The sequence below is a fragment of the Temnothorax nylanderi genome, unplaced genomic scaffold (assembly GCF_030848795.1).
Source record: "Temnothorax nylanderi isolate EJ_2023f unplaced genomic scaffold, tnyl_v1.0 TNYL_tig0435_pilon, whole genome shotgun sequence".
In the NCBI taxonomy this organism is placed as follows: domain Eukaryota; kingdom Metazoa; phylum Arthropoda; class Insecta; order Hymenoptera; family Formicidae; genus Temnothorax; species Temnothorax nylanderi.
Window position 1 is genome coordinate 103,993 of NW_027249497.1, and position 22,476 is coordinate 126,468.

At 38.9% G+C, this 22,476-nt stretch overlaps 2 protein-coding genes, 1 long non-coding RNA gene and 1 pseudogene across 4 annotated transcripts; 2 read left to right on the top strand and 2 right to left on the bottom strand.

The window, feature by feature from the left end:
* Window positions 1–7,481: 7,481 nt before the first annotated feature.
* On the top strand, window positions 7,482–15,306 carry LOC139782716 (uncharacterized). 2 transcript variants are annotated; one of them, XR_011720956.1, is made up of 4 exons: window positions 7,482–8,096; window positions 8,210–8,950; window positions 9,094–9,204; window positions 14,246–15,306. It is a non-coding gene; the product is annotated as an uncharacterized lncRNA (long non-coding RNA). The 2 variants fall into 2 exon arrangements; XR_011720955.1 differs by lacking the exon at window positions 7,482–8,096 and having other exon boundaries at window positions 8,133–8,950.
* LOC139782707 (uncharacterized) lies at window positions 12,078–13,165 on the top strand (annotated as a pseudogene).
* Window positions 15,307–16,418: 1,112 nt separating the features above from the next.
* Window positions 16,419–17,495, bottom strand: LOC139782710 (uncharacterized). The gene has a single exon (XM_071721746.1). It carries the CDS (start codon window positions 17,493–17,495, stop codon window positions 16,419–16,421), a length of 1,077 nt encoding a protein of 358 aa, XP_071577847.1.
* A 170-nt stretch (window positions 17,496–17,665) lies between these two features.
* LOC139782711 (uncharacterized) lies at window positions 17,666–21,568 on the bottom strand. Its single transcript, XM_071721747.1, has 2 exons — window positions 18,321–21,568; window positions 17,666–18,182 (listed from the first exon to the last, which is right to left on the bottom strand). Exons 1-2 carry the CDS (start codon window positions 21,566–21,568, stop codon window positions 17,666–17,668), a joined length of 3,765 nt encoding a protein of 1,254 aa, XP_071577848.1.
* Window positions 21,569–22,476: the final 908 nt, after the last annotated feature.

The window sequence follows — 22,476 nt, forward strand, 5'->3', positions numbered from 1 at the left end:
TTCTTAAAGTGATTTTTCTTAAAGTGATCTTTCTTAAAGTAATAATTAATTAATCGGTAGTAATTAATTGCATTAACCGTAATTGTTTATGATCGAGTGCGCGAGTAAATTCGTAAAAGTGTTGATTACGTGACAATTAATAAAAAAAGGATAACTTCTACTTAATTACTGTGATGTAATCAAGTAGAAGTTTTCCTTTTACTGTGATGTGATTGTGCGTAATGTGTTTCTTTCTTCGAGTAATTCTCAGTCATCGAACGATTATTTGGTAGTAATTAACAGTGATAAACCGGTAGATTTGTTTATTAATCTTATCGGTCAAGTGCGTGAGTCAATCCGTGAACGTGTCGATACGTGATACAATTTGTCAAAGAATAAACTTCTAATACGCGAGAAGTTTTTTCTTTGACAAATTGTATCACGTATCGACACGTTCACGGATTTACTCACGCACTTGACCGATAAGATTAATAAGCAAATCTACCGGTTTATCGCTGTTAATTATTACCGATTAATCGTTCGATGACTGAGAATTACTCGGCGTGTCATGGGAACGTCTCATTGACATCAACGGTCATGAAGCAAATATTCATCAGCAGTATGAAGACATCGAATCTCTGCAAGGTAAGAATGAATGAGTGAGTAATTGTGTGTGTGTGAGTGTGTGTGTGTGTGTGTGTGTGTGTGTGGTACGCGTATCGTGTGTACATCCATCGCGTGTAGCAAGCACCGATCACTGATCGCAGCGAGCACCCCACATAATCACCCGCGTCGGACGGTGAGTCGCGCCGCCCCTGCCTACCTTCCGTACTCGTTCCGTAATTCGCTGAATATTTCTCGTAATAACTCAAAAACTAAGCTTCGGATAAAGTTTTGGTAAAGGAAAAATCGTCTCAAAATTAAGTCAGGAATACGACATTTTAAGGACAAACGATAGTTTCGGATCACCCTGTATAATAATAATCTCCGTCAGAATTCACCAAATCAGGGAAACGAACAGATTCCCGTGAGGACAGGGGCGACCCCGGGAAATGCCAAAATACGTCCCACACGAGTAGTATCGGGGGAACCAGAATCAGACATCGAAGAGTAAATATAGCTGACATTGAAGATGTACCCTCTGTGAAGTTAAATAGTATCAAAATGAGACCGCCGACGCCTGATGAAAGGAGTGAGGAAGAAAGAAATGAGTTCTATGGGCCAATCGACGGGGTACTGCCCGAGAAGCACGAAGATACATATGAAACTATCATGAACGGCGCGTGCCTTCGCGACCCGGAGGGGGAGGATGGAATGATACTGGTCAACTCTTCCTGGCCAAGAACAAAAATGTGCCTAGGCTGTTATCTAGATCAACTGCCATCACTCGAGGAGGATGAGGCAATCCCCGAGGTCAATGGGTATGAAATTAAATGGGGGTACCATTCCCTTAGCTCACAACGTTTCGAGCTCCCACAATCGACTAGATTCTGCTGCTCCATCTGCAAAGAGGTGATTTTGGGCTTGAGACCGGCCCGGCAGTGCCGTGATTGTATTGAAGAGTTCCTTGTACACAAGCAAATGTACGAGAGGGCACGAGCGTTGCGAATAAATTTAGAAATAGAGGTGGTTAAAAGATATAAAGTATATTAAAAAAAAAAAAAAAAAAAAAAAATAAGTGAATATATAGAATATATATCGATTCTACTAATAATTATATAATTCTATTATTATTATACGCATTATTTTATATATTATTATTATATGCATTATTATAGTTTTAGCTTATAAATTTTAGATCTAGCTTATATTACTCTATCATATATTATTATACGCATTATTTTACTCTATGCATTCATTATATATATCTACACTAACACATTTATTATACTTATATTATTTTCTTTTGCACATTAATTAAAAATTTATTAAACAAGATTTATTTATACATTTTGCATGAAAACCATTACCTAAAATAAATAATGTATAATTTTCGATTCAATTTTTCTTTTTGATAATTCATACGCGGTAACAAACGTACCACGTATGACTTAAGGGGGAAGGTGTTACGTGCGAGCAAAATTCAACCAATCTTAAAATAGCCAAGAATGTAATCAATATTGATTAATTATCCGATTTCTGATGGGGAGACGATTCCCAGGCCGCGGCTCACAGGGCATAAAATTACACCTAGTGATAAGACCTTCCTCCTCCTCCAAGACGTAAAGACAATAGAAGTGGTGAGAAGCTCGCGCGGGGGGTTCTTGCCACTTGAATATAAATAAGCGCGAAAAATCATCGATAGTCAGTAGTAGTTGTTGGGAGTCAGTAGTTCAATTGTCAATCAGTTAATCATTTCCTTGCGACAATCTTTACTTGAGCTAATTAAATTCTGACTTCTGCAAATCTCAAGACAGATCTTAATTTAAACCAGATCTTAAATAATTGTTATAAGAAAATTCTTCCCCAAATAAAGGTAATTTTAATTCTTGAAACCAATTTTTAAATAAATCCTTTAATTCCACAACCCTTAACTGTCGCTGCCAAATAGCGTGGCAACAGGAGTTTTCCTTTAATCTAGTTTTATCGCACAACCTGGTCCAAATCCCGGGTAAATTACTTGAATGTTTTGACCCAAAAACGGACCAATTTACATTAACTTGACAGAACGTGACAGTGCCAACTCAACCCATGATTGTCCTCGACCATTTTTTATTTGGCCGAAAATTTTTTGTGTTTTCATACTAAATGAAAGTAGCTTCTATGATTTTTTTTAGATTTTTATCTCTACTCATACTTAAGTTATGGATTTAAAAAAAATGCAGTTTAAAATTTGGAAAATTTCAAATGCCTGTAACTTTAAGAAGAAAAAAGATATTGTAAAAAATAAGGTGGTCTTTCTTTTCTTTTTTCACTGTACTTTTCGAAGAAAATATCGAAAAAATGTTTAATGGGCAATATGACTGTTTTTTTTTTAGGATTTAAGTAAAAAATATTTGTTTTTCTCAGTGCGACCGTTTTGATTCTTTTCAAAAAAATCTCACAAATTCTAGACTTAATTTCGAAATTTTTCAGACGTATAAGAAAATGAGATTCCAATAACTTCGATTTTTAAGAGACTTTTTCTTCATTTTTTTTCGAAAATAATTTTTTTTAAATAAGATAGACATTACCAATGGCTATCAAAAAATTTGATAAATTTATAGACAGCAATCCTGAAATTTCGATCTATAGGTAAAGAGAAAATTCGAATATTTTCTATTTTTTAATTGCATTTTTACTTATTTTTATTATTGAATTACATTTTTTTAATGGAATATTATAAATTTGGGAACTTTAACGGATAGCATGTAAAAATGTTATTAAAACGACAACGTTTAATAAAATGAAAGTTGGTCACGCAGTGAATATGTTAAATAGATATGTGAGTGGTGCATTTAATTATATGGACCATGAAAATGGTAATAAAAAATATGAAACAACAGCAAAATTTACTGAAATAATGTCTAAATGGTTTGGATTAATAACTGCACAAAGTCCTATAATGGCTTTAAATAAAAAAGAAAACAATGAAAGAACACAAAATAAATTTAATGAAAGCATACAGTTCCTAAAATCAGCCCTTATGGAAAAATACTCAACTTTTGGTGTTAACCGTTAAAAAAACACCATAGAAAAACCTTTAAAATTGGGTGTGATTTCGGACCGCCAATTGAAGGTTAACCATCATTTAAAGGTTAATCTTCAATTGGCGGTCCGAAATCACACCCAACTTTAAGGGTTTTTCTTTGGATAATGGTTAACCTTCAAGTGATAGTTAACCTTCAATTAATGGTTAATCCTTAAAAATGACGCTATAAACCCTAAAAATATGAACCCTCAAATGAAAGTAACAAATATGGCGTTCCAATGAGAATCTCTTAAGGGCTTCGCTCGCTGAACCGGACTCCTCGCCTCGATCCTCCCTCTCGGACGCTAGCTGCCGCAGCTCTCCCTTTCCTGGCGGTGAGCTCTCCCTGGTGATCCAACTCTCGGTCGGTTGGTCTCTAGAACACGCGCCGCAACGATCAATCCGTCAAGAAAGAGGTAACGGACTCGACACGTTCGAAGAAACGCAAGCAAGTGCGGCCATGACACCTAACGAGGGAGGAAGGAGGCGGGGGCTCTTTGAGAGTGGCGACTCGCGCGTCGCGCCATCTAATGTGAAACGATCGGGCGTTGTAAAACGCGAAAAGAATTCGAGCGCAATATCTGAACAAATTACTTAATTTTTAATAAGTCCAATTATTAATATTTATTTTCATAATTAAACTTATTTTTTATTTTGATAATGTGGCGGCATGCGCCACCAATGATACACGCCCGCGCGGCGCCTGCATTACCGGCAGTTCGCGACAACGCCGCTAGGCGTCGCATCGCCCGCGCATTCCGCACCGACTAGTATAAAAGGAGACCCCCTACGGGACCGAGGCAGATATTTTTCGGCGCTAGTCGCCAAGAGGCAAGAGCGCCCGGACGCTGAGCCTACACGGCGCGAGTCGCCCAGCTACAGCGCTAGACGCTTGCTGACCACGGCGCGAGTCGCCCAGCTACAGCGCGAGACGCTTGCTGACACCTACGGCGCGAGTCGCCCGGCTACAGCGCTAGACGCTTGCCGACTCTCACGGCGCACAGTCGCCCGGCTCACAGCGCGAGACGCTAGCCAAACAAACGGCGCTTGGTCGCCTGGCAGAGACGCTAGACGCCTACGGCAGCAGCGCGTGAATGCTCACCGACTCAAGGCGCTAGTCGCCCTCGGCAGTAGCACACGATCGCTTGCTGCCTTCCTCGGCGTATAGACACCTCCGGCAGTAGCGCGTGGACGCTCGCCAACTTCCTAGGCGCACGGACACCTTCGACATCCACGGAAACCAGCCCAAGGAAGGAAGGAAGAAACGCGGCAGACCAAACGAAGAGGAGGCAAAATCATTTTCAAGCAAAATGAGATTAAAGACACTGACACAATAAACACTTGTAAATATGTAAATATACTCTGTTTATGCCAGATATATAAATTGTGTATTTTAATTTTCAAAATTGTCAAATTACAAACAGGAATTTTGTTGTGACTTTTACAGTTATAAAGTAACTATTTAATGGAAATAGAAGCCTAAAAAAATTAAAATTGTAACGCAATTATTATAATGCTCAAATCATAAAATATTTACATTATCCATGTCTGCCAATACAATATAATTTTTTATTCATATTGCATTCTATATAATGGCAATGTTATTATATATTTGACAGGCAAATAAAAATAGCTTTGAATCGATATCGAAATGATGAAATATCGATGTCTTAACAGAAAATACATAATTTGCCTGTTTACAGTCTGGCGCGATGAATGTATGTCACAAATAATCTCTTCTTTAAAAAAATGTCATATAGCACAAACATCGAAATAAGCTTCAAATTTCGAGCATTATTTCGATATGATGTAATATCGATGATTTCGACGTCAATTAGACGTCGATTCGATGGATCATTTCTCGCTGGGTAGGGCCTAAGTCAAATTTTTAAAATAAAAACCCCAATTTTTTATTGTACCATCTTTCTCTATTAATTAATTTGAACAACTTTTGTTTGAAAAATTCTTTTATTTGCCTAATACTTTTTGAGATATTCAAGGAAAACTTGGTAACTTTTTCAATATTTAGCTTATGATATCTTGATAATTGTTTGCCAGAGGAAAAAGTGGTATAGAGGACTTTTTGACTTGATTTTGTCTTAAGAATATGCTGTTGCAATAGCACTCCATTTTTTTTAAATATTTGTAAACACTCAAAGAAGATGCATACACAAATATTTAAAAAAAATTGGAGTATACTATTGCAACAGCACATTTTTGAAATAAAATTAAGTTAAAAAGTCCTCTGTACCACTTTTTTCTCTGGCAAACAATCATCAAGATATCACAAGCTAAATATATATTTAAAAAGTTACCAAGTTTTCCTTGAATATCTCAAAAAGTATTATATATTATATAAAATATTATATAGAAAGATGGTGCAATAAAAAAAAATTTGCACTTGGCTTCCTCATCAAATTGAGATGTGGAAATTTGCACATAGCAAAGTCACAATTTTGAAGTGAGAGAGTAGGAAATTAGCAAATTAAATCCACAACGTATTGCTATTTTTAGTTTTTTTAGTTTTTTTAGTGAATGTACATAATTATGTACACAGGCCCCTAAAGGGTTAAGTGTGCAAGTAGAAACCTTCGCTCACAAAGCTTCCTCTATGAGGAAGCTTTTATTTTATTTAATGTATAATTATTAGTATTTATTTGTATTGGCTTCCTCATAGAGGAAGCTTTGTGAGCGAAGGTTTCTACTTGCACACTTAACCCTTTAGGGGCCTGTGTACATAATTATGTACATTCACTAAAAAAACTAAAAAAACTAAAACTAAAAATAGCAATACGTTGTGGATTTAATTTGCTAATTTCCTACTTTCTCACTTCAAAATTGTGACTTTGCTATGTGCAAATTTCCACATCTCAATTTGATGAGGAAGCCAAGTGCAAATTTCTAATTTGCACAATTTTTTTTCAAACTTTTTCATAAAATTTACAAGCTGCATCTTCTTCTTACTTTTTTCCTAAAAGTCTATCTACCTCTATCCTTCCTTAACTTTCTTTAATTATACTTTTTCGTTTATATTAATTTTGTTTTTGATCACGTATAAAGCTAGGTCTAATCAACCAAATCTTAAAAAATTATATATAAAATGGGGGTAAAAAAGACTGAAAAATATAATAAAATTAGAAATAGATCGATATCTCCAAATTTGCGGAAGTTAGAGCAACCACGGACATTTCTAAAAAAATTCAAAATTTTTTTAAAAAAGAACCCTTTTACCGATTATCGCCAAATTCAATACCAACCTTCCTTGAATGATACTCTATCGATTAAAAAAAAAAAACATCCCAATATCTAAAAAATTACGGAAGTTATACCATAAACAAAAAAAAAGATAATTCAACACCAACCTACCTTTAATGATACTCTACGATTTTTCGACGTTTTCGAACATAAGCAACACATTGGCATCGAAAACTCAAAAAACAATTTTTACCTCGGTCTTTTCTACTCCTATTTCATATATAATTATTTTAAATTCGGTTGATTAGACTTAGCTTTATATGCGAGCAAAATTATAGACCTTTGATCGCGTATAAAACTGGGTCTAATCAACCAAATCTTAAAAGTTTCGGAACCGGTTTCCAAAAATCGGTAATAAAAAATTGTATACTTTATGGCAATTCCCGGAAAGTTCTATCCCTATTTCATATATAATTCTTTAAAATTTGGTTAATCAGTTCTAGAGTTATAGAAATTTTGGTAAATTTAGTTGTTTTTTTTTTAGATAAAAATCGGTAACCCCTTTGTTTGAAGCGAAAGTAGATTCAGTGAGATATAGTGAGAGACAAAGAGAGACTGTATATTAGCTGTCCTCTGTTGCGTTTATCATAATACTAATGCAGTCAAGATAAGGTAGATGGCGGGATTTGTATCATTTTGAGCGACCCGCGCTTTCAGTGTCAGCCATGTTTCAAAACAATAGTTCAGCGCTGAGAGCGTGGCGCAACTGGATTTGATCCACGAGCGTGCCGATCGCCGGAAGAGGCATTAGTTCCGGTAGCGAAGCGTGCGTCGATGAGCGTGCCGATCGTTGGAGAGAGCATTCGTTTCCGGGCGCTTGTCGAGATCAGTCGAGGTATCATCGTTCTCTTCAGTGAGACGAAGTCGGTTTTAGTTTTCTAAAAGGCTAATCAAATCATAAGAATACATAGTGGTTGCGAGGCTATCGTTCATACGGCTCAACGATATATGTGAGCATAGACAAGCTCGCTTGCCACGGGACTATACCGGCACAAAGTCTGGCATCGTCGTCACGACTCCTTGCTATCACAGAAACGGGATCGTCGCCATTGTTGCATCCTTCTTCTGTACAAGGAAAAGAGTGGCCATTAGACCATACCGGCAAAAGAGATGACGATCTTTCTGGCCTCACCCGGATAAATCCTTGGTTCAAGGATCAAGCGCTTTAGTCAATCAGGTCTACTGTGACAAGGTAAAATCTGTCTTTCTAATGAAACCAGAGATCCGTAATGGGGGAAGCTAATCTTCGATTAGCGCGATGTAACGGATTACATAAATCCGGTTACATTTCGATCTTGGTTTCAGGGGCGAACGAGTGCATTATAATTCGTCCGTCGAGCGAAGCCGCCAAGCTTCACACGTTGAAAATCTGAGCTCAGTACAGTCATTATCTCTTTCTTTGATTCACCGGTTGCAACCGAGATTACTGTTAACATAACCGACTAGCTATTTGTAAATACATGTAAAGGATCCTCGCGTTACTAAAAGTCATTTAGATACTTGAAACTGCTATTTAAAGTCCATGAATATTGTGTTGCGTTCGATAAAGCGCAATTAACGTTAGATTTCACTTCTTATATTCCTATTGGTAAGAAGAGAATTCTTGTCGTCAGACAAATCTTAGACATATTCTTACGTTTAAGATAGTTATCTATCTTTCGTTAACTATTATTCGTCCTATGCGAAATAGTGATCTTTAATATGGAGAAGTTTTAATATTCCACAGCGTTCTCGTTTTCCACGAATGGTCGTTCTGTCCATATATAATTGGATTGCTCACTTAATTGCAATCTAGTCAGTTATTAACTGCAAGAAGCTGGTCATAAAAAAAAGATATCAATACAAAGATTACTTCTTACTTTCAGAAAGTTGATGTCTAATTTAAGATTGACAGATATTATCTAAACCAGAACGACTATTCGTTGAACAAATATTGTATTATATTGTATTTAATATTGCCGATATGATTGCTTATTTATCTGATGTTGTATAAAAGGAACAATCTTTTCAATATATATTGAGCTGGATCATAATTACTTCTTCGAGGTAAGCTAAAGATTGATATTCATATTATCAATCATTTTGTAGAATAAACTGTATTATCTTATACAGTAATTAAACATTTAGTTTGACTAAGAAAAAGCTTGTTCCATATTAATCATTTATTTCGTTTATTGTATTTCACACAGCTTACTAAGATGTTATCGTCGTTTATGTTCCTCACGTTTGATTGTGATTCAAATTGATAGTCGTGCTATCTCATTGTCAGAAATATACAGTCTCTCCTCGCCTCAGATAAGGTTTGTGTCTTTTCTTTCTTATAAATCAAAAGGTCTGGCTCATGCGTGAGCTGGTGCATTAAACACCCTTCATTATTAGCAATTTTTATTAATTCTATTATATTCTTCAGTTTTTTCTACCCCTATTTCATATATAATTCTTTAATATTTCATATATAATTCTTTAATATTTCATATATAATTCGTTAAGATTTGGTTAATTTCAAGTTTGAGGTTCAACACCAACCTACCTTTAATGATACTCTACGATTTTTCGACGTTTTCGAACATAAGCACATATTGGCATCGAAAACTCAAAAAACAATTTTTACTTCGGTCTTTTCTACCCCTATTTCATATATAATTCTTTTAAATTCGGTTGATTAGACTTAGCTTTATCCCTTAGCAAAATGTGCCCTTTATTGCCATTAAAAAATGCCATTGAATTCCCATTGTTCCAGACGCAATGGAAATGAAGGCATTTTTGCCAAAGATAAAAAGTTCCACACAAAATCCCATTGGTATTGCCATTGGTATTGCCATTGGTATTGCCATTGGTATTGCCATTGGTATTGCCATTGGTATTGCCACTGGTTTTGCCGTTGGTATTGCCATTAGTATTGCCATTGGTATTAACACTGGTAATACCAATGGGATTTTGTGTGGAAATTTTTATCTTTGGCAAAAATGCCTTCATTTCCCATTGCCTTTGGTTCAACGGACAGTCTAACCTTTATAGACCCTAAGGGTCTTTTTGTAGGTTATGTGGCACTTAACTCAAAAAATACCTGAAAGAGTTGTAGCTACGTTCTTAGTTAGGTTAATGTTTATAGCATTCGATTACAAAAATACTTTTCCTAAAAGCTAATCGCAAATAAATGCAAAAGTCATGGAAATTTAACTCAAAAACTTACTTTTTGTCGTAATAATCTTTCACCTCTCACTACGGCAACGTTTTGACGATGAATGTCAAATGTCTATTATGGATTAAAATGTGAAAGACAATAAATGCTATACAATATATTGTCTGACGCATATTATTTACCATTGACGAATTTCCATTACAATTCACACTGAACAACATTGGCTGAAGGTAGAAAAATGCCATACAAATTTTATCCTTCATGAGTCATTGGCAGTTTCCATTACGCCTGTATGGAAAAGGTTGTCATTAGAATCTTGCCATTGCGTTTCCATTCATCTTATTGCCACTCAATATTTTCCATTAACTTTTCCATATAATTTGCATTGCAAGTTCCATATACAAGTTTTAACCTTCATAAGCCGTTAGCAGTTTCCATTACGCCTGTATGGAAAAAGTTATCATTCGAATCTTGCCATTGCGTTTCCATTCATCTTATTGCCACTCAATATTTTCCATTAACTTTTCCATATAATTCGCATTGCAACTGTAGGGCAACCATACATTCCTACTGACCGCCATTGAGCACTCAAGGGCACATTTCCATAAGGGACATGCGAGCAAAATTATAGACCTTTGATCGCGTATAAAGCTGGGTCTAATCAACCAAATCTTAAAACATTATATATGAAATAGGGGTAGAAAAGACTGAAAAATGTAATAAAATTAGAAATAGATCAATATCTCCAAATTTGCAGAAGTTAGAGCATAAACGAACATTTCTACAAAAATTCAAAATTTTATTTAAAAAAAACCGCTTTACCGATCATTGCCCAATTCAATCCCAACCTTCCTTACATGATACTCTATCGATTAAAAAAAAATGCACTCCGATATCTAAAAAATTACGGAAGTTAGAGCATTAACGGACAACAGAAGCGTTACATACATACACACACACATACACACGGACATTTTGTACAAAAGTGATTTTTCGACGTTTTAGAACATTCTAAACACTTTGCCAAAGATACTTGAAAAAAAAATTTTTTCACGAAAACAAAGCTTCCTCTATGAGGAAGCAAAAAAGCAATTGGTGTGACAAAATCACTTTTGATAGATGATAGTCTGATTTGTCCTGTAAATACTTCGCGTGAAAATATTACTTACTTGACTGAAAATATTATGGAACCTCAAAATTTTGAAGACTGCAACGCAAATTATTTTGTACAAGAGAGGCTTGCTCCGGTTGCACACCTTCCTCCAAATGAAGAATTTCTTTTATGTACATACAACGTAGGTAGAGTAGACATTATGAATAAAAGTGATAAAGCAATTTTTCAGGAAAACTTAGCAGCTGTTTTAGTCGATGCAAATCACGTTCTTGGTAACCGTATTTTAACTGTTCTAAGAACTCATAATTGCTTTATATTTCTACCTAAAGATATACGAACATTGCTCGTTACATCACGAATTCGCCCAATTTTACATAAAATTGAGCCAGGAGAATATTTACATTTTGGGGTAAAAAAATGCCTAGCCCGAACCCTTGAACAGATAAATTTTTCATCAATTCCAGAAGTTCTCGAAATTGACATTAGTACGGATGGCGCACAATTACACAGAAGTGGAAAACATGACATCTGGCCAATTCAGTGCAGAATTGCTAATATTCCAAAATCTATTCCAGAAACTATAGGGGTGTACAAAGGTCCAAAAAAACCTAATAGTTCACAAGAGTTTTTCCAGTATTGTAACTCAGATTTACATGAAATTTTTAATGAGGGTGGTATCATCTTTGAAGATAGAAAATTCTCAATAAAATTGCGATGCTTTATCGCAGATGCGCCAGCTAGAGCGTTTATTTTAGGGCATAAAAATCACCGTTCTTCCTGTCCATGCTCAAAATGTACAGTTCACGGGTTTACTATTGGAAGGTACATGGTACTTAGAGGTATTGAGCATAGGCATCGCACAAATGAAGATTACAGACGACAAATAGATGAGGAGCATTATAAATGCTCAAGTCCATTATCTCATTTACCCTTTGATATGGTCAAAGATGTTGTTTTCGAATATATGCATATGTGTTGCCTAGGAGTAATGAAAAAATTAATTTTAACATGGTTACGCGAAACTTATACAAAAAACACTAAATTAACAAGGAGTCAAATCCAAATTATTTCAAATCGATTGAAGGTTCTGTCAAAGTACTGCCCACGAGAATTTGCACGCCACGTTGAATCGCTTGATGACTGTGATCAATTCAAAGCCACCCAGTGGCGTTTAATTATGTTATATGTTGGAGTAGTATGTTTCAAAGAAGTTCTTAAAGATTATGTATATGATCATTTTTTGCTTTTCCACATCTCCATGCGCATTTTAGTATCGTCGGTATATAATACAAATAAAAATCTTGTTTTTTCCTAAATGGCTATCAAAAAATTTGTGTTACTTTGTGAAGACATTTATGGATCAACTTTTTTATCATACAATATTCATGGAATTCTACATTTAGTTGAAGATGTACTCCGATTTGGCCCTTTAGATAGTTACTCAGCATTTCCATACGAAAACAACATGATTTATTTCAGAAGAATGTGTAGAAAACCACATCTTTCCTTGCAGCAAATTGCTGCAAGACGTGCAGAGCAAGAGCAGTGCAAAAAAAGAACTATTGTACAACATAATTATATTAAACTGTGGAAAAAACACGAACAAGGTCCATTACCTTACGCTGACAATAATTTTAGAACGTATGACCAATACAAATTTTTAAAAACTCCGGATATGACAATTGGCGTTTGTGTACGCGACAATTGTTGTATTTTATCAGACTCAAGTATATGCTGCGTAAAAAATATTTTACAATATGAAAATAATTATTTCATTGTCGTTAAGAAATTTCTGCAAGTAGCAGATTTTTATAGTATTGGCATCAGCTCATCCTCAGTCGGTATTTACAAGTGTTCTGAATTAGCTCATGATTATGATATTATTCCATTAGAAAATATCAAAGCTAAATGTTTTAAAATGCCTTATTGGACTTGTCTCTCTAGTAACGAAGTAATGCAAAATAAAATGGTAAAACACGAATTTGTCGTTGCAGTAATGCAATAATAACAAACAAAACAATTTATAATAAGTAAAACAGGAACGCGATATGATATACAATTAATTAAAGAAAATGCCTTTTACGGTCAGGACTGAATCTTGGTTGCCTAATACATTATTCGCGTGATTTTTATGCACAATTTTTAGCCTTAGGAAACCACCCCCCGTTACTAACGGTCTTGAAAGATCTCAAGAGTGTTATCTATCCTATACATCCGTACTTCTCTTATCGTATATTTCTAATATTCTAATGATTTGTGTTAGTGTAAATTGATTATTAATTAAAAAATGTGATTGCACTGTTCTGGCTTTAGTTAAGCCTGCGTTTCACCGTTAGTAACGGCGTGTAGTTTTCTGGGACTAAGAATTGTGCATAAAATTTACGCAAATAATATTATTAGGCAGCCAAGATTCAGTCCTGACCTTAGAAGGCGTTTTCTCTAATTGATTGTAAAACTATTGATTTTGTTAATGTTGGTATACTATAAAGTTTGCGTAATATATTTATGTAAATAATAACAATGAACATTACTTTGCTATCAAAAGTGATTGTAAACATTTTTTGCGTCATATCACGTATCCTTCCATCGACCATCTTCAAGTATTTGAAGGTTTGTAATTGTAAAATTTATACTTTTCACGACGCATGCATTTTCACGTTGTATTTCAACTCCTGTAATGTAACACGTAAATTGTGAATAAATCTTTTATTCACAAGTGTATGTACAAAGAAAAAAATACATTTTTTTACTTTCTACACGAGAATATGATTATGAAGTATGTCATTGTTAACTTTGAAATAAGTCCTGTACATTAATTGAACGTCTCAGATTTTTATAAAACGATTATATTATTATTTTCGACTTTGAGTCTGTATGCTCGTCGACTCTGTCAGTAAACGTTTTTCGCAAAATTTCGATACATTGCTTGTTCAAATCTTTAGAGTAATGAATAAAATGTTGAGGTCAAAGCATGTTAAAATAATACAGTGACGTGGGAATTTTCTACAGTTACAACAGTATCATACTTGCTACTTCATGTAAATCTTCACAATATTAACGTTCAGATTATTTTTTGTTTTTTTAGAACCACTTACCGTCCAAAAAGATCAGCAAAAAAGCCTTATCGATACGAAACCACATCGAGCGAAGAAAATATGAAGCGTAGAAAACCTAAGCTTATTAATGAAGAGAAAACAAAGAAAAAAGTTTCAGCTACTTTGCAAGATATCCGCAATACTATGAATTATGAAAATTTGACATATAATTCAAATTCTAATAACGATTCAAGATATACGGTTACAAAGGCGCGCATTATGTACGATCAAACCAACCAAAATACATTTACTCCGGAAACACAGACCGAAAATGCATCTAATCAAATACATAATCGATCACTGTACCATCCAATACCTCTTACTGGACGGAATGTTTCTAATAATATTAGACAACACACAACAGACAATTTTACTAAAAATATGCAGCGACAGATTGCTGATGATTTTCATTCGTTTAATGCGAGTAATGCAACTAGTATGCCACCACAACAATCCATTAATGAAAACAGTTTTCATCGTGTATTAACTCATGAACCAAACGTGAATTTAATGGAGAATCACATGAAACATAACAGATCGAGTTTAGAAAAATACAGCACCACCAACCATTTAGCCAATAATATTCTACCCCTGGAGAATGAAATGCCGCTGCTACACAATTTACAACCAAGTCACGGGCAACCTGTTGCAAATGTTGCCAATGCAAATGTATTAATGGAAGAATCGAATGACATACAAGAATTAGGAAATGCAGTACCAATTGTTCAAAATACACCGACACATGAAATACAATTGGAAAATAACGCAAGAGAAGGAAACGAAACACAGCAAGTTATTGAAGTACTTCGCGACTTACAGCGTGAAATGCAGTAAGTAGTATTTTTTTTAAATTATATCAACATACTGTTAAGGTAGTTGTCTCGCGACAGTCCAATCCAAAATTTTATACTCTAAATTAACGTGAAAACATCCGACTATTTACAGTTACAGACTGAAAACTTTTGGATAGTTCTGTCCCTCACACACAGAACAAAAGACTATTCTGTTATTTTTGTCCTCCAGTCGCTTCTTTACGTCGAATAATCGTAAAAATCGAGGTCTATTTATTATTGTATTTCTAAATCTAAATGGTCAATAATTTTGGTTTTTTTTACTAGTATTCCTAAAGTGTCCTTCTACTACATATTCGTTTTTCATCACTGTGTTGTGGTTTGTTCTAAATGTAAAAAATAAAAATACCAGATTTTTATACGCTTTATATGCAATACAAAGGAAAAGTGCAATTTTTGAAAGCGATTATCTCGGGTTCGGGACGGTCAATAACTTTTAAATTGCACAAACGTGTAGATCTCACATTTATTAATATACAGTTAAATTTTCAAATTTTTCTTGTGGATTGTGATTTTCGAGACAACTACTTTAACATTGAAAGTAGATAATAACTTTTTTTTAAAGGATATACATTTGTTTTCTTTAAAAGTTGTTAATAAATAGCTCATGAAAGTTTTTAAACTTTACGAGTTTGTTTTTAAGAAAGAATTTGTAAAATGTAATTTAGAAAATATAACTAAACAAGTAATGAAAATTTATTCTCTTTTGATTCTGAGTACACTTACAAAAGTAAGAACAACTGTGTAAAATATGTAGCGCGTGGCTGCGCTCCCGCGAATGATCTACGGCGTTATCTCGCGATCGGGCGGGTCGAGAAATGAATTACACTGTTTCTCTGAGTTGTCTGTTTTAATATTGCAACACACACACACGAGATCGAGTCCCGAACAGAATCAAAACCAATGCGCACAACTTATAATATGGCGAACCCGTGCTAACACGTGCGAACCGGCGAGGTGGCGAGACGAATCTGCAGTGCAGCGAGCCGGGCCCAGCGAGGGCGCGAACCGGCCCGAGGAGCGCCGGACGGAGCCGAACGGCCAGCTCGACGCGAAGCTCGCGCCGACGAACAGTCGTCGCAAAAGATAATCGGTCGGAGCGAATTTGATTGGACCGATTATACCGATAATAAATTTAAGGAAAGAATTTACCGAACATAATGCCGCCCGCCTTGAAAGGATCGGCTTTCAAACAGCCTCTTAAAATTGGTAACGCAAATAAATCTATGTGTGACTTATAATCTAGAAACGCATACGCAATATTGACATATATTTAATGACGCGACATAGACAATCGAAATTAGAATTAAACTTAAGTATCTACTGGCAATATTGCCAACGTCGATAAGGGTCGCAAGAACGAGCCCTTTGACGTCTTGACGGTGGCTGCTCTTGTAACACCGTCGGAACCGGGATGCACTTCCTGGACTCTGGCTAACGCCCATTGCAAGGGGGCAAGACCCTGTTGTTTGACTATAACTAACTGCCCCGGCCTTAATTGCGTTCCCTTGTCTTTTTTCCACTTGGAACGTTCCTGCAAGGAATGTAGGTACTCGACGCTCCATCTTTGCCAGAAGTGCTGTCTGACTTGCTCGATTCGTTGCCAGCGCGTTAAACGGTTTTCGTTAATGTCATACAAATCCTGTGAAGGGATACTGTTTAGTGCCGTGCCGACCAGAAAGTGACCCGGACTGAGACATGTCAAATCATTCGGGTCGCTACTAAGCGGAGTGAGAGGCCGCGAGTTTAAAATCGCCTCTATCTCACAGAGAACCGTTGACATCTCTTTGAATGTCAAATGAGTTTGTCCAACGATACGCGACATATGATATTTGGCAGATTTGACTGCTACTTCCCACAATTCCCCGAAGTGGGGAGCGTTGGGAGGTATAAAGGACCATGAGGTTCCTTGTTCACGAAGGAAATGCTTAACATTCGCTTGTGCTTGTTTGCCGCCAACGAAATCATATAACTCCTTTAATTGTTTATGCGCTCCGACGAAGGTGGTTCCGTTATCGGAATACATGCAGATGGGTTTTCCCCTTCGCGATATGAACCGCCGAAACGCGGAAAGGAAGACCTCCGAGGTGAGATCACTCACCAACTCAATATGAACCGCCTTCGTGGCGAAGCATACAAAAATTGAAATATACGCTTTGTGGTTACGGGCATTGCGACGCTTTCCCTCCCTTAGAATGACCGGACCGGCGTAATCTACGCCACAATGAGCAAAGGGTTTGGAGGGCGTAACGCGCTCGCTAGGCAACGCACCCATGACCGCCTCCGATTGAATTGGCTTCACCCTGAAGCACGTTATACAGTTTTTTACGATCTTACGTGTGGCAGATCGCAATGAAAGAGGCCAAAATTGCTGCCTCACGAAAGCCATAGTGGCCTGTGTTCCGGCGTGCATATTGCGCACGTGCTCGCGGAATATTAGACGCCTCGTTAATTCATGCTGACTCGGGAGAAGTATGGGATGACACGCGTCGGCCGGTAACCCGGAATTTTTTAACCTGCCGCCCACTCGCAATAATCCATTCCCATCGATAAAGGGAGCTAAAGGGAGCAATCTGCTTGATGAGCTAATGGTAACGCCTTTATTAAAGCCCTGTATTCCTCGGGAAATGCGTTCCTTTGAATTGCTCTACACATGAAATTTAGCGCAGTAGCGATTTCTCCGGGAGAGACAAAGACTGTTGGCCCAGACGGCTGGTGCCTCCTGCCGAACCTGAAGACGTAGGATAAAATGCGACACATTTTGTCCAGGTTTGAATGTCTAGCTAACAAGTCACTGACGATGGATGGCTCGGACGTAGTGACGGCCACCAGAACAGCTCGTCTTTCAGGGGTATCGTCTCCTAATATTTGAAACTCGTTTTTCGGCCAATGTGTCTCGTCGGAGCGCAAGAACTCCGGACCCTCCCACCACAAATGCGAGTCTAGTATCTGCGAGGAATTGAGCCCACGCGAGAGCACGTCAGCCGGATTGTCCGCGGAAGCGATGTGCCTCCAGCACTCTGGTTTGGTTAGACGCTGAATCTCCCCAACTCTATTGGAGACGAAGACGGCCCACCTGCGAGAGGGTGACGCTATCCAATTTAGGGTAATCGTAGAGTCGGACCATAGGAATATCTGAATTTCTGCCTATTCGAGGGCATCAATGACCCTTTTTGTTAATTGAGCTAGCAAAACCGCTGCACATAATTCTAACCTGGGTAAGGTTACTGCTTTGAGCGGAGCGACACGGGATTTCGAACATAATAGCTCGATACGAAATTCATCTTCGTTTATTTTAGTACGGACGTAAATGCACGCGCCGTACGCGTGTTGGCTCGCATCGCAAAACCCATAAATTTGCACGGATTGTGAGTCCGTGGCGAACTTAACTCTGCGAGGGATTCGCAACTGATTTAAATTAGCTAACTCTGATCTGAAACCCGACCAACGCGTGTGAATATGCTGCGGGACGGATTCGTCCCATTGACAACCCGACTGCCAAAGCTCCTGAAGTAGGAGCTTCGCAGTGACTATTACGGGGCCGAGAAGGCCAAGTGGATCAAACAATCTAGACACCTCGGAGAGTACTGTTCGTTTGGACACGATCTTCGAATTTTCCTGAGCTTGATACGAATAACAAAATACATCGCACGCCTGATCCCATCGGATTCCTAGAATACGCGGATTTGCGTTATTGTTTATGTCGACTGGTCCTCCGCATTGATCATCTATTTCCTCCAGCAAGGCTGGAAGGTTCGACGCCCACTTGCTAAGTTCGAAGGATCCTAAACGCAGGAGTTGTATCACCTCGTCGCGAACTAGTTTGACGTCTTCAATTTTGTCCGCCCCTGTCAGAAGGTCGTCCACGTAAAAATCGCGCTGAACGTGCTTCGACCCCACCGGAAAGCGCGCTGCATAAATTTCGGCCAAATATTTAAGGCACCGCGTGGCCAAATAAGAGGCAGGAGCCGTCCCGTACGTTACCGTATTCAGTTCGTATGTGTCCACGTTTGATTCTGTGTCTGTTCTCCATAAAATTCGTTGGAATTTTGTCTGCGCGGAGTCAACGAGAATCTGACGGTACATCTTGATTATGTCCGCCACGAACACGTATGCGAATGTACGAAATCGCATCAAAATGGAGGTTAAATCCTGCTGGACCACGGGCCCTATCATGAGCGCGTCGTTGAGGGACAGTCCTGAGCTGCTTTTATATGACGCATCAAAGACAACGCGGATTTTCGAAGCTTGATCGGAAGCTTTGTAAACGCTGTGATGGGGAAGATAGAAGGAGAGTGATTCCTCATATGGTGGAACGTCCACCTTTCGCATGTGCCCTAGTGATTGGTATTCACTCATGAATCGCGAATATTGATCCTTTAAGACAGGATTCCGTTTGAAATGCCTTTCAAGATTTAAGAATCGCTTTAATGCAATTTCTCTAGAGTCACCGAGTTTATTGATAACATGCTCCTTGAAGGGAAGCCCTACCACGAACCTACCTTGAGGTGTTCGCGAAACGTTGTCGAGAAAGTGCTGCTCGCAATGAGCTTCGTCAAACGTGAGATTATTTGATTCGTTCATGACATTTTCCTGTTTCCAGAAAAGTCCTAATTGCTCGTGCAACTGCGCGTTGGATACATTCGCGTGAAAGGCTTGAACGCGTTGAACCGATTTGGAAATGCCACCCAAGCGACCCGCTAGAATCCACCCTAGACGAGTTTTTTGCATGATAGGGTGCTTGGCTGAGGCCTTGATTTGTCCTACACATAAAATGTCCCAAAATAATTCCGCACCTATCAGGACATCGACTTCTAAAGATTTGTGGAATTGAGGATCCGCCAATTTTAAATTACGTGGAAGGTCAAATGTGTCACGCTTGAGATTGAACGCCGACAGTTTATTTGTTACTTGATCCGCGACAATGCAAATGATATTAGCAGAGTATGAATTGAATCTAGAGTATAGCTTTAAATGAGCATTTTGCGAGGACTGAGTGACCGTTCCATTTATTCCCGAAATAGATATGTCTGATGACCGCGGTTTTATCGCGAGAAGATTTAAGAACTTTCTTGAGACGAAGTTTGCCTGCGATCCGCAATCTAGTAAAACAGGACATTCCCTGGGCAAGCCCTCGTGATCGTCCACGTAGACGACTGCTGTGGAGAGCATAACTTGTTTATCACTCGTAGAGCTTGAGTGCGTAACTACCGCTGAAGAGGGAGTTGTTGTGGCTGCCGTTTTATTCTCCCCGTTATTATTGCCATCGCAAGACTCAGTTTCGGTTTTCGCGTGAAGCAACGTATTGTGCTTGGCCTTGCATGTCTTACAGGAGCCCGAAGTGCACTTGTTAGCTACGTGCGTGGTGGAGCGCAAACAATTGGCACAAAGTTTTCGAGTGCGAATTTCCGAAATTCTACGAGCGATGGGAAGCGCCAAGAAATCCTTGCATCGATATATGGAATGATCGCCGTTGCAATAACTACATTTGAATTTTAGGACCGCGTGACAGGCGGCCTGATGCTTCGCGTTTGACTTAGAACGCGTGCTGATACTTGATTTGCCTGTGGCCTCTAACACTTGGCATCTATGCGCGATAAAATCTAAGAGCTGCTTCAGGGTTGGAAGATCGGAGCCGGTCAGGGAAATTTGCCACTCTCGCGATGTGAGTGAATCGAGTTTGGAAACCAAAACGTATATTAAAAGATCGTCCCAATACGCGACCGGTCGCCGCAATGCCTGAAGCGCGTGAATGTGCTTCGTTGCGCCATTCGCAATTTGACGCAATTCCACAGCATTCTCCTTCGTCATGGAGGGAAGCTCCATGATCGCCTTGACGTGTGTATGCACGATGACTCGCTTATTATCGTAGCGTTCCTTCAACAGGCGCCACGCCACATTGTAATTTAAATCCGAAATCTCGAGAGAATTAATGACATCGCTTGCCTCGGACGAGAGGCATCCGCGCAAATACTGCAGTTTCTGAACGTTTGAAAGAGAATCGCTCGAATGAATTATTGAGTTGAAGGCGTCGAAAAAGGGAAACCATTCGTCGTACTTGCCGGAAAACTTTGGCAGATCTAGCTTCGGTAACCGCACGTTTATTCTAGACTCCGACCTGTTGGAGACGCCGGACACTCCCGGTGACGGTGTTGCCGCGTCCCGCGAGGGGAGGTCGTGGTGATGAAGAATTTCTGTAATTCTGGCGGCTAATGCATAATATGAATCTTCGAACGCGGAACGATCTGTGGTTTCACTTTCGTCGACGATTTGGATTTGAGTTTGCACCGCGTTATATTCTGACCAATATTGGTCCAGCTTTATCTTGCGCTCTTTGAGCTGAGCGCTTACGGATGGCGTAACGGCCGTAATTGACCCGACGTACGTACTGGTACGCGTGCACGAACCCTTTGTAGTCGCGCGCTGCTTTTTTAACGCAGCTAGATTTTGTTCGCTGGCCATGACGAAACGAATACACGAAGTAACGACACGGATACGCTGACTGACGCCACGAAAACGCAAGTGGCGAAACGAATACGCAAATGACGAAACGAATACGTAACGGATACGCGAACGGACGGACGGAATACGCGAGCGGAATACGTAACGGATAAGCGAACGGACGGAACGAATACGCGAACAAGCACAAGAAAGAATCTGGTCGGCAACAACACTGAAAACAATTTCCCTTACCTTACAACAAACGCGAAAAGCGCGGGACGATGTGTTGTTCCCCCCTCTCTCTCTCTCTCTCTCTCTCTCTCTCTCTCTCTCTCTCTCTCTCTCTCTCTCTCTCTCTCTCTCTCTCTCTCTCTCTCTCTCTCTCTCTCTCTCTCTCTCTCTCTCTCTCTCTCTCTCTCTCTCTCTCTCTCTCTCTCTCTCTCTCTCTCTCTCTCTCTCTCTCTCTCTCTCTCTCTCTCTCTCTCTCTCTCTCTCTCTCTCTCTCTCTCTCTCTCTCTCTCTCTCTCCCCCCTCCCTCTCTCCCTCTCCCTCCTGTAACGCTTCAATATGGCGGCTGGGGGTGACGGTGGCGCTCGGTTGCCTCTGGAAATTTCCCGCCGGAAGTTTCCCGCCGTCGAATCTCGATGTTTCTGCCGCCGTCTCTGGAAGCTTCCTTCGTCGCTTCTCAATGATTCCGCCGTCCCTCCGATGATTCCCGCCGTATCTCGACGATTGCCGTCGTCTCTCGATATCTGCTGCCCTCGTGGAAGGCGGATAGCTGCTTTTTTAGCCTTTTCGCTCGCTGCGCCTTGGATGCGGCGCCTTGAATGCGGCAGGAAAGACCAGACAATGATGTTCGTCCGTCTCTGGAAATTTCCAGACGTCGTAACTGTTGTTACGAGAAGGCAAATAGTACGCCTTCCGAAATG

What these genes read in the sequence shown, in the direction of transcription:
- LOC139782710 (XM_071721746.1), bottom strand. Translation starts at nt 17,495, where the DNA reads ATGGCTTTCGTGAGGCAGCAATTTTGGCCTCTTTCATTGCGATCTGCC.
- LOC139782711 (XM_071721747.1), bottom strand. Translation starts at nt 21,568, where the DNA reads ATGGCCAGCGAACAAAATCTAGCTGCGTTAAAAAAGCAGCGCGCGACT. An exon ending in AAAGCAGTAACCTTACCCAG is followed by an intron (nt 18,183 to 18,320) that starts GTTAGAATTATG and finishes ACCCTCTCGCAG; the next exon opens with GTGGGCCGTCTTCGTCTCCA.